The sequence below is a fragment of the Etheostoma cragini genome, chromosome 2, assembly GCF_013103735.1.
Source record: "Etheostoma cragini isolate CJK2018 chromosome 2, CSU_Ecrag_1.0, whole genome shotgun sequence".
Classification (NCBI taxonomy): domain Eukaryota; kingdom Metazoa; phylum Chordata; class Actinopteri; order Perciformes; family Percidae; genus Etheostoma; species Etheostoma cragini.
This window is the reverse complement of record NC_048408.1, coordinates 25,108,012-25,120,511: the sequence shown is the minus strand read 5'-3', so window position 1 is coordinate 25,120,511 and position 12,500 is coordinate 25,108,012. Positions and strand designations below refer to the sequence as shown.

Here is a 12,500-nt window from a genome sequence, read left to right as displayed (position 1 = left end):
TTTCAGTTTTAACATGTTATGTCCATCTGTTGTTAACAGGTTGTGGTCGTCTGACTGCAGTTAGTAGCCCAATCACAGTGAGAGCCTCGGGGTCCCGCTTTGGCTCCTGGATGACTGATGCTATGATTCCCAGCTCCGACAGCAGGGTAGGTGTACAGTGTGTGTGTGTGTGTGTGCGTGCAAGCGAGCGTGCATTTGTCTGTCTGTCTGTCTGTCTGACTGTGTGTGTGTGTGTGTGTGTGTGTGTGTCTGTCTGTCTGTCTGTCTCTGTGTGTGTGTGTGTGTGTGTGTGTGTGTGTGTGTGTGTGTGTGTGTCTGTTTGTCTGTCTGTCTGTGTGTGCGTGCATGCGTGCGTTCGTGTACATAAAGCAGGAGTTAATGAGGTCATAGCTAAGCTCTATATTTTTCTTTGTGTATTTGTTTCTGTGTGTTTTCTGTTTCTGGGTGTATCTTATTTCCGACATGACTCCTGTGTGCACTTTGTCTTCACTTGAAACAAGCTTCACCCATTTCTTACACACACACACACACACACTCTGTCCAGCGAGCACATAATAAGCTAGTTGTCAAGGCTACTGTCTCCCAGTTGCCAGGTGTGATTTATATTGCCATGGTGACCCTTGCCTGTTCCCTATTAGAGCTTCTCCCTTGTGATGAGAAGGAGCTTTACACAGCAGCAGTATCACAGTTATTGCCTTCTGCTTCCCAGTTACCAGTGTGACTGTAACAGTTATGTGTTGAGGCTCCTTCCTGGTCCCAGTGTCAGTTTGCATATCTGTCCCAAAAATAGGACGTTTTTTCTGTCTCTGTCTGTAAATATTGTATGTTAGGCACATACAGTAAACATTCTTTCTGGATTTTGGATTATAAATGAGCAAGTGTAACTATAAAAGCTGTAATCTGCTGAAATCACTTTTGTCTAGCTTTTCTTCAAGCTTTAAGGAACCCTGTGGAGTTCTAAACAAACCTGTTACAATACAAACATGTATTATTTCTCACCAAAATGCACTGCGTGTTTCCTTGAGGCCAATCAAATGTGTTGGATGCACTTCCTTCCTCATAAAACATTTGCAGAGTTGAATTTTCAAAAAATATTTTCAAACCAGCATTGCACAATAGACGTATTGAGGAGATTTGGATACTGCTTACGAAGATGGTGCCCCGTTTATTTAGTTGCTCGCTGGGCACATACACCGAAAAGTCTCTGCAATAAACGTCTTGCATCAATTTTCCCTTTTTCCTCAAGAAATACAGATACAAATCCGAACAATGACGCTTCTACCGTGCACGTATAGGTGACCTGGCGGCCTGTGATATTTTATAAGGTCATGATTGTAAGGTTTTGGATACTGAGCATCAGAAACATCACCTACCAACTGGCACACAAAAAAAACGTATTGTCTTTTGTTTTAAAATATGTATATATCATATATAATCATATAAATCCATTAGTGAATTTCCACCTGTATCGCAGGCACGCACGCATGAACACACACATATACAGTATACACACACACGCTGTGAGTAAAGTCATTCTCATACATCCTTTGGTATCCATGACTACAATGTCTGCACAGGGTCCCAGTTTGGCATTTATGAATTCTTCATTAGCTCATCAGTGTGAGAGTGAGTGTGCACACAATGTACTTTACACATTCACGCACACGCACGCGCACAAACATACATAAACAAAAACACACACGCATGCACACACATGCACACATCTGTCGCTGTATTTGAGAACAGCTGCTGAGGTGTGGATATCCCCTGATCTGTCAAGATGTCTCTGCAGATAGTGTGAGAGGGACAGGGAAGATGAGAGGAACACACAGCATAGAAGAAGGAGAGAGAATGACAGAGAAAGAAAGAGAGAGAATGGGGCTTGTTGGTGAAGAGGTGTTAAGCAAGGACGGGAGAAAATAAAGGGAGAGAGCTTGGACAGAAAGAAGAAGAAACAAAGAGAGTGAGGGGGGAAGCGGAAGAAGGTTGATCAAAAGAGCAATAGTCAGACACAGATAGAACAGACAAGCGGGATGGTATACGGAGTAGGGGAAGCATTTATGGGAGGCAATGAATAAGAGAAATCAACAGAGAGGAAGCTGGAAAAGGAGGTCAAGACCTGTTGCAGTAGACTTTAAAAACAGGTTTTTTTTTTTTAGAGGGCCGCTGTCATCATTCCTCTTCTCCAATGTATCAGAGAGGGAGAAAAAAGAGTTAAACCAGATGTGTATTGAGCTTGTGTCCTACTTTGTGTATTTCATCAGTTCCGCATTGTAAAGTGATAGTAACCTCATAATATAACACTAAATGGAAGCCTCTTTGTCGACTTGTTTCTACCCGTGTGTCAGGGAAGACAGTCTATGGTCTCAACCAATAACACTCATTATAGATTATTTCTTAAAGGTGCTCCAAGCAATGTCACCCATGTTTTAGGCCACAGCATTTTTTGTCACATAAAGCACACATCTCCTATACAGCCTATAGTTGACATGACTGTTTGTAATGCAGGTTGGCGCAGTTTGTTTTTGTTGCCGTTTGTGGAGCCTGGGCTTTCTACAGAGACCGTGTTTTTTTACAGTGTGTTCGGGGGTCAGACAGCCAGCGGATAGTGAGAAGATGTTCGCTTAGAGCACCTTTAATGCAAGAGAACATAAATGAATACATAAGGTTCATTACTGTACTGCAGATCCTGCTATCAGTCGTAGTAATTTAATTTCCCAAAACTGTCCAAGTTAACCAGACGACAGGTGTGTTGGGTTCCAGTAGCTCAGTCCATAGGGAGTTGGGTTGGGAACCGTACGGACCAAAGTATGGACTGTGGATTGGCACCTGGAAAGATGCTACTTCTCCTCCTGGGCACTGCCAGGTGCTCCTGAGACATGACCAAACCCCCCCCCCCCCCCCCCCCCCCCCCCCCCCCCGACCCCTGACACAGCTCAGGGCGCTGGTCCAACATCCAGCTCACTCCGGCATCTCTCCATTTGTGCATGAACAGGTCCAGAGCATGTGTGTGTATTTCAGGCCTGTGTGTAAGTGATTACTAAAAAAACACTTATACACACTTGATTTCTTTAACATGCTGAACTTAAGTCTAAATATTGGCACAGAATGAGAGATTTTGTTTTCTATCTTTTACAGTATGCTTTCACTGTGAAAAAACAGCATTAGGATAAACTTGGAAATATCTGAACCCATCCTTTAGGGAAGTATGGGAGTAGGCCAAATGGGAACACGCAAAGAGAAAATGGTGCAAAAATTAAAAACTGTAAAAACTAAGGTGTAAATTAAAGAAACGGCATGCACCATTCGTTGTGTAATCAGTGTCTGGGGCTTGTTTATATAAAGCAAATGGTGCATTCAAATGTGAGACGATTACAGCTGCCAGAAAACAAAGGGACTCCAGTTCCTTTGAAACACAGTTTTAAAGGGAATTAACACAGAGAAAGCTTCATCAGATGAGCTGGTGAAGCAGGGAGAAAAATAGGTTGGAACGAGAACTATTTAAAGGAGAAAAGAGTGTGTTGGTGGCAGAGTGATAGAAATCAGTCCGTGTTCTTCTCTTTGCAAACCTCAAGCTAAGTCTCAGTTAAAGACTGTAATTGAAGGCCCTCAGAATCACTGCAATCAGCTGCCTTTGTCTCTAATCCAATATAAATTTTAAATATTGCAACTACAAATGAACTGTAATTTAAAAAAAGAAAATGGTGCTGCCATTGTAGGATAGATTTTCTGAAATAAGCCTTTTCATCTGCTCCCTCTTTCTGCCCTCTAGTTTCCTTTGTTTGCAAAGGAAATAAAGATAATCTTTTTCACCAACAATGCTCTCTCTTTTCTTTCATCTAGTTCATCTCTCGTCCCTCATTGGGAAATTAATCCTCCACGCTGTCAACGCTTTTTCTCCCATTTGTCTTCTCTCGTTCTCTGTCCGTTTGTTTCTCAAGGGATCTCTAATGGTTTTGGACTCCAGCAACTGTTAGCTAATTTTTAGTAACTCTGTATGGGCTTGAATTTACATCGTCGAATCAGAATTGTCTAGTCATTGTTAATGTTGACTGATCATTGGGGCTGGCGGATCATGCCATGGGCTGTGCATTCCAACAATCAGGGTTACAATATGTTCATCCACTACAATTATCAATGTTAATAAGCACATTTTCAGCTCTGTTTTCTCAGCGTTATGCTGTTATGATATTTCTAATCCAACATCAAATGCGGTTGGCCAATGATAGGCTCCATGGTTTTGGAAGGAGCGTTGCAGGTTAGGTTACATTATATCCAAAACATACTCTTTTATTTGTATTTTTGGTTCACAAATAAAAGCGCAACTCTTTGTATTTCGAGTAACTCTCACTACAGCCTGATGCATACCTCTTCTGCTTGTTGAGATTTTAAAAGTTTCACAGACTTGATGTTCTTAGTTACGGTTGCTAAGCTATGATTAGACAGCCGCTGTTTCAGTTAATGAGTTTAGCGTACGTTAGTTAAATGTCTATGGTTTGCTGTGACTGTTATCATTGGCTTAAAGTGTCAATATTATGAAAAAAAAACACTTTCTTATTAAGTGGGTATTATTTTGTGTTTCTGGTGCTTCCACACGCATACAAACTTAAAAAAGTAGGTATTCCACAAGTGGCCTTCATTTAGAAGAAGTCTCCCAGCTAATCCTGCATTGTACTCAGAGTTATCTAGCTGATGTGATCTTACTTAGCTACTGCACATGTGCGACTCCTAACAAAGATAGTATAGAAGTCAGATATCTCATTCTGTTGCTAAAGCAAGTGAGATGTCTCACTCTGTAGCTGAAACAGAGTCCTAAACACACAGGTTGAAAAGAGGATCTGCAGCAATTTGCAGTACAACAAAAAAAGGTGTTTGTTGAAAATAAAACCATGTAAACCTATTCTTGTACAACCTCAAAATACAATTATGAACCGGAAAAGGAGCATAATATGGGGGCTTTAAGGTGTGTAGATTAAGTACCAGCCAAACCATGTCTTTATCCAGTCAAGTTACTGGTGAGCATGGCAGGTCACTAGTATAGATCTCTCTGTAGATTTAACAGAATGTAATGCTTGGTGTTAATTTTGCATCCTGCATACAGAAGCTCAAAGGTAAACTTTCTGTTTTTCTTTCATCCTCCATCAGGTGTGGTCAATGGATGGCTACTATAAGGGCAGGCGTGTGTTGGAGTACAGAACCATGGGGGATTTCACCAAGGGGCAGAACTTTGTGCAGCATCTGTTGCCCCATCCCTGGGCAGGAACCGGCCATGTGGTTTACAACGGGTCACTGTACTACAACAAACACCAGAGCAACATCCTGGTAGGAGTCTGGCTGGAAAGGGTAACATGAGGTTGAAGTAACAGTTTGAACATCATATGAGCGGCGTGAGAGATTGATGTGTTTATTTCCAGGTTCAGTACCATTTCCGCTCTCGCAGTGTGTTGCTCCTGCGCAGCCTGAGTGGAGCCGGCTACAACAACACCTTCCCGTACAGCTGGGGGGGATCCTCTGACATTGACCTCATGGCTGATGAGATGGGACTCTGGGCCGTCTACACCTCCATCCCAAATGCTGGAAACATTATGGTACAGGCTGTGTGTGTTCCTACGCTCTTGCGATTTTCATTTAACAAAATAGCAAGCAAAGAAACAGAGGATTGTACGTTTTTTGGGGCATTTTTAGGCCTTTATTGAAAGGACAGCTGAAGGAATGAAAAGGGAGAGGGAATGACATGCCGCAAGGGCCACAGGCCGGGGTTGAACCCAGTCCTGCTGCGTTGAGGAGTAAACCTTTATATATGGGTGCCCACTCTACCAACTGAGCTAACTGGGCGCTCATACACATTGAATGTTAAATTACTAAAAAATAAATCTAAACCCGCTGGTGTATGCTTTCATGTCAGAAGTTACATGCTGTCAGCAGATTAGCTGCTACTTTTCAGAAGTCGTAGACCCCTACGTTTTTAAAATTCCATTAAAACTGCTAAGACAGATTGCCTCGTTGAATAATGAAATTTAGTGTAATGAAGAGCAAGTGTATTGCAGTTTTACCTAACATGATTTAATTATTTAGTATACAGCTAATTTTCTCTATTACCCTGCTTATGACTTTTTATATTTTTTTATTTCCAGCCTTTCAACCTTTTTATGCGCAAATTTAAAATGTGCATTAAAACAGAAGCTCACCTTTGCAATTAGTTTTTGATGGAATTTTTTTTTTAAACTATATTGAACTGTATCCCCCCCTGTACGCAGGTGAGTCGTCTAGACTCTCGCTCGCTGGAAGTCCTCCGGAGCTGGGACACGGGGTTTCCTAAGCGCAGCGCAGGTGAGGCCTTCATGATCTGCGGCACCCTGTATGTCACCAACTCCCACCTGGCGGGGGCCAAGGTACACTTTGCCTACCACACCAACTCCTCCACGTACGAGTACACCGACATTCCCTTTCACAACCAGTACTCCCACATCAGCATGATGGACTACAACCCCAGGGAGAGAGCGCTGTACACTTGGAACAATGGACACCAGGTGCTCTACAACGTCACACTGTTTCATGTCATCAGGAGTGACGGATAGATCGATATGTAGGAAGTGGTGAAAAAAAAGAGAGGGAAACATTGTAGAGTTGGAGGCAATCTTTTATGGACACTGCAACTTACAACACACACATACACAAGCACTCATAAACATAATGGCCATTTACAGTCAGTTGGAAAATGAGTACTGTCTGTATCTCTGAATCTGAATGACTTTTAGACTGCGAGAGCTCACCGAGCTAATAACTAGACACAAAACACGGCTGTCGAATACATGCAGAAAGGTCACAGACGAGTCATTCATCACGGCGAAGAAGAAAATGAACTGCTCCTGATACAGGGATGCTGATAGAAAGACGTCAGACACTCTGAGCTCATCTATATTCTGTTGCGTTTCATTCCTCTTGTGTCTAAAGAAGTTATTTTGGATGTTGAGGTTGAATTGTCCGCAAAAAATGTAATATCGCTTAAAACATTGAGCTCTGGCGACCGGACCTTATGGACATATTCTGGGTTTGTGATGTGATCGTGGACGTGTTCAGTCAGCATGGTTGTTCATTCAATAAACATTACTGTCAAACTTTGCCAAGACTTTTGTCTTATCTGTTTTGGAGCAGAGAGAGTGTAGAGGTGAAATCAGTAAAATCAGTGAAATCAGTGAAATCAGCTTTTACCTCGTTTTTTTTAAATATACAAACCTGTTTGTCTGGACAAGATGTAGGTTTTCTTTTTTCTTTTTTTACGACCTTTCACTGCATTGGCTCAAGCTGAGACCATAACATGTTAGAGCTAGGAACTTTTAAATCACACAAAGGAAATCAAACCTCAAAATAGGAAAGGAAAATCCATCGGGGTAACTTTACAGAAGGCCTTCCAAAACAAAACAAAGCTTTCCTAACTGAAACCAAACCCAAAACAGGACTACAGGTGACCACCAACCCAAATAGAGTAACTAACCTGAACATAACATAATAACTTTGTGACAGCAGGGATTTTCTCTTTCTCTCTCTCTCTCTCTCTCACTCTCTCTCCCTCTCTCTCTCTCTTTCTCTCTCTCTCTCTCTATCTCTCTTTCTCTCTCTCTCTCTCTTTCTCTCTCTCTCTTTCTCTCTCTCTCTCTCTCTTTCTCTACATCTCCATTCTGCCATCTCTACTTAATAAGCTCAGGTCCTCCTCTTTTCCTCTCAGGGTCTCAATAGTTGAGAGCAAGACTCTCAACTATTGAGGAAAAAAAAAGAAAAAAAAAAACAAAGGGCAAGGAAATGCCAACAAAGGGCGTGGATACCAATCCCACCTGAGGTGTAGTGGTGGCAGGTATCCACCTCCTACTGTGGGAATTACAATACACCTTCAATACACCACAGATGCCCCTCAGCAAGGCTTCATCCAATGATGTTACAGTCTTTTACACACTTACGTGTCTTTTACAGTCTATTATGTAATCTGTGTCATTTACCAAAACACAGGGGCCTTTTGTTCCCTGACTTTGGCCTTAAAGGCATTAGCTCCTCCAAGACCTCGGACCTGACTACCAGGTTAAAGACTTAGGAAAGAAACAATGCCCAACACGTTTATCTCTGTCTGCTGTTTCACATTTCATATTAAAATTGTGTTGCATTTGATTGCACTGATGCAATTGATAGCATCAGGGAATGTACCTAACACTGTGCAGGTGTTGCAGTGCTCATGCCAAAAGCTCAACTTGACAACTATATAGTGCACACCTCGTGCCCAGACACGGCAGGCAGAACTGTGATAACCAAACGCTGAGAAGTAGCAGCTGTGTTTCGCATGCCAAACGGCTGCAAAAAAAGATTTAATAACCTCTCAGTAAATTTAGTTTTGTCACGTGTAGCGTTGCTGACACCCAGTCACGTTACATGAAAGATAGCCTTGCTGTGGCTTGAGCTCTCTTTAAAGTCCCATACATAAGATCAGTGTTATTTATTAGTTCTCCTTGTCAAATTATTTAGATTTTCATTGGTTCTAAAGGATACAATCAGTGGTATGGAGGATCGGCTAACCTGCTCATTATTGTCTAAGTGACTATTAAGAACTGAAAATGGACGGTCACAGATGCACACAGCACATATTTTACATACACAAAAGACATATAGACACAAAGAAGAAAGTCTCTGATGAGATGATTGAGGATGATAAAGGAGCTGGCTACATTTGGATTTAATTGTGGAAACATCACAGTTGCCATGGTGACTATAATGATGTTGTGTCTAACTGCCTCAATTTAAGGTCACTGCTTCAAAACCACATACAGTATGACTCCACATCCTCCCCCGGGTTCTCCCTCTACCTCAGGTTTTTTAATTTAATGTCATGAAAGATGAAATTAGTCCTTCTAATTTTACCCAAAAATGAGGAATGAAAACTTGTTCATACAGACACATTAGTAATCCATCTGTATCCCGGGGGATTTGTCATTTGTCAATAAACTGTGAAGTTCACAATTCTTTTTAAGGAGTCCCAGCTTTGCTCAGCCTGCTTCGTTGATTCCTTCTTCAGCGTGTGTTTTCCGGAACGGCCCTGAGAGAGAACAGGTGTGAACCTGCTGCACCCGCTCAGTTCTTTTCCATCAACAATAATTAGTTGATTATAACCACAACAAGGCAACACTTATATAATTATAGCGCTTCTATAAATGCCTTAACTTTTTCTTTATTGCATTAGGGTCGTACTGTGAGGAGCTGGGTTACTTATCAAACGGGTGCACCAAGTTGCCCTTACGTAAGTCTTCTGCTTTACCAAATTGCCCTTTCTCTGCCTTGAAAAAAAAGATGTAAAGGTTTCCATCTTAATAAATAAATATAAGAATAGCAGTACTGCATGTTGTAATCTACTTTACGGTTTATTGAATGGCTGTTATATTGTGCAAAAGTAAATGATTCATCACTAGAAAATTGATTTACATTTCCAAACACATACACACTACACATTTAAGTTGATGCAGCAAAGGTGTTAGTGTTAACATCTGATTTCTTTTGTCTTCTTTCTCATTGCAGCCTATTGCATACAGTAAATCATGCCCATGTGTATGATTGCAGTTTGTCACAGATGTGTTGCCTAACAAGTTTGCGCAGTTTTAACTCTGCTTTCTGACACGAGTGAGCATACTGCTGGATTAGCTTTGCACTGACAGACTGTATGGACTCCCTCAAGAATTTAGTTGGATTTTCCTCCATCCCTTTACGCTTCTCCACCTTTATTTCTCTCTCTCTCTCTCTCTTCTTGATTTGCCCACCTCCCTGCTGTCTTTGGCGAGGCCCCAGTCGGGTTGGCACTGTCTCTGCTGCAAGGTTCCCTTCTCTCCATCTATCACCATCATTGGCTCCGATTTTCTGCATTGTGGAAGTGATTCTCTGTGAGACGCACCGGAATTGCACACAGGGATACGCAGTCACACACACACACACACACACACACACATCCTTTGACAAAACGCTGCCTGATGTATCATTTTTACCTTCTCATTTATTCATCTCTATCTGTCCATCATCCATCCATTGGCTTTAGTCTCTTGGGCGGATATCAGCCTGATGAATAATTTACTGCTGTTAAAAGAGACTACCTGGGGGGATAGAGAGAAGGAATGGAATGAGGAATGGTGAAGTGACGGAATAAAAGAGAGTAGAACCTTTAGAGAAATGAAATCCTTCCATAGGAGAGAGGGAACAGAGTGCAGTAGAAATAGAGCAGAGCGCAGTGAGAGACACATGGCCGGTGATCATGTTTAAATAATGATGGAGGGATCAGCCTATTGAGGAAGGACACAGACTGAATGACTGGCCTGGGAGGGAAACACAAATGCGTGGGAGGAGGTCAGCGAGGTTGCAGATAGCATGCTCTCCTTCGTTGAATGTTAAAAAAGGGCGTGTGTAGACGAGCAGAGAGGATGTGGAGGTCTGAGAGAGAAAAGAGGTTCATCAGGTTCCACCCGGGCTGCCGTTCTATTAATAGAAGATTGAGCACATTGGGGACGGGAAAACAGCCAATTAGAATCAAGCTGCGCTACCACTGGTAAACCCTTACTCTGTCACACATGCACTCACAAGCCTGTTAGACTTGCTGTTGTCACTTATTGTCACCAGGATCATCTCTTCAGGGACCTCTGTGGGAATTGGTGATTGAACTGAAACACTCTCACCTGGCCCTGAGGGGCTGTGTTGCACTTGGGAATTGTGTAGTTAGCAATGATGTAAATCAGCAGTGTAGCAGCAGTTATGTAACAAATTGGTACGCAAAGTTTAAATCTGGTTTCAAAGCTACTTGTTTAACCGCTGTTATGAAGAGACAACATATTTGTATCTGTCAGCTGGCAACAAGTCAACTTTGAGTAAAAACATGCTGATTATGCTCATTTTTCACCAATGAGTCCAAGCCCACTTCAGACCCCATATACACAGTTCAATAAGGAGACACTTACAGTTGTGAAAGAAAAGATTAAAGAGATACTAAATTATCATTCAGCCTGCTCCCTAAACAAGGGAAAATACCAAAATATCTTGCATGGCTACTTGTGGTCAACAGTGTGTGTGTGTGTGTGTGTGTGTGTGTGTGTGTGTGTGTGTGTGTGTGTGTGTGTGTGTGTGTGTGTGTGTGTGTGAAAACTGAAGTGCTTCAGATACAAGTGCTGTGTTAGTGTGGTGGTGTTTTTGCCATTTAACATAATTTGTCTCATTAAGGTGTTAGTCCATCACAAAGTCGTTTTCACAGAGTCTCTCAACGCTACTCAATAGATGGACATAGTTCTTCTAAAAGATATTTTGGTGATAATGGCGCAGAGTGCTGTCTTACACATCACTTGAGATCTAGAGACTATAGACTCCAACTCTAATGGGGGTTCACACTTGGGTTACCCCACTTCAGCAGCTTAATTTTAATAGACTAAACTTTTGCTGTGTTCTGATACAAATAACCCGTGTACAGCTCCTTTTAAATTAGTTGAAGTTATTACATTAGCATAAATACAGAATTCAAATAGCTGTAACTAAAAATGATAGAAGCTTTGCAGCCATGTTCAATTCAATTTTCAAATCAATTTTATCTATGTAGCACCAAATCACAACAACAGTTATCTCACCGTGCTTTTTATAAAACAGCAGGTCTAGACCGTACTCTGTGATGTTATTTACAGAAACCCAACAATTCCCACCAAGAGCAAGCCCTAGGCGACAGAGGAAAGGAAAAACTTCCTTGTTGTAAGGAATGTCTTTCCCCACTCACTGCTTGTAATTACAGTCTGATGATTTAAGTCATTTCAAGCATTTGTTCTGTTTAACAAATCATGTACTCAGGCTGTTCTTGATGGTCACCGCTCCGTAGTTGTTAGACAGGTTCAATATCTGGACCTGTCTGATAGAGAAAACTTTTAAACACTTTGAACACACAACGGACATAAGAGGCACTGATGGAATACTCGAGTCCAGGACTCGGACTGCAGTCCGACTTGATTCCCTGGACTCGTGAATCAACTCAGACTTGAACTCAGGTAAAGGTGACGAAGGTAGACGCTGCCTGGGTTAAACAAAATATTACAATAAGCACAAACCCTTATTTGAGTTTGTCAAGGTTTTCTCAGGATTAGATTTAGTTGTTCCATTCTGTGACAATGAAATTAAGCTAATCAATCAATCAATCAGTCAAAAATAAAATATGACCTTGACCAGTCTACATGTTGCATTAGTGGCGGCATTTTAGCTGGGATGGAAGTTAACTGCTGTGTCAGCAAACTTATACTTTTAAAAGCATTAAAACCTAAATGACAATGTAAATGTCTGCATATGTAAAACAAACAACACACACAAACTGCTCTGCAGAATCATTTGGGAAACAAACTTAATGAAAACAGCAGTATTCTCCGCTCAGATGACTGATGGTGATGAAGGTTTTATTATTTTGTCTCGCATATAAATATGTTTAGCCTGTACCACAAATTAATATAAAGCCG

At 41.6% G+C, this 12,500-nt stretch overlaps 1 protein-coding gene across 3 annotated transcripts in view; it reads left to right on the top strand.

Annotated features, from left to right (window-relative positions):
• The window catches only part of LOC117960298 (noelin-2-like), a 24,679-nt gene extending 17,557 nt beyond the window's left edge, over positions 1-7,122 (top strand). For 2 of the 3 annotated variants that reach the window (XM_034898136.1, XM_034898124.1), the window contains exons 5-8: positions 40-146; positions 5,146-5,322; positions 5,415-5,588; positions 6,258-7,122. In XM_034898136.1, coding sequence (XP_034754027.1) covers positions 40-146; positions 5,146-5,322; positions 5,415-5,588; positions 6,258-6,578 — 779 coding nt within the window. In that variant the 3' untranslated portion in view covers positions 6,579-7,122. The remainder of the gene's footprint in view (positions 1-39; positions 147-5,145; positions 5,323-5,414; positions 5,589-6,257) is intronic. The other variant, XR_004660115.1, reaches the window with a different exon arrangement.
• Positions 7,123-12,500: the final 5,378 nt, after the last annotated feature.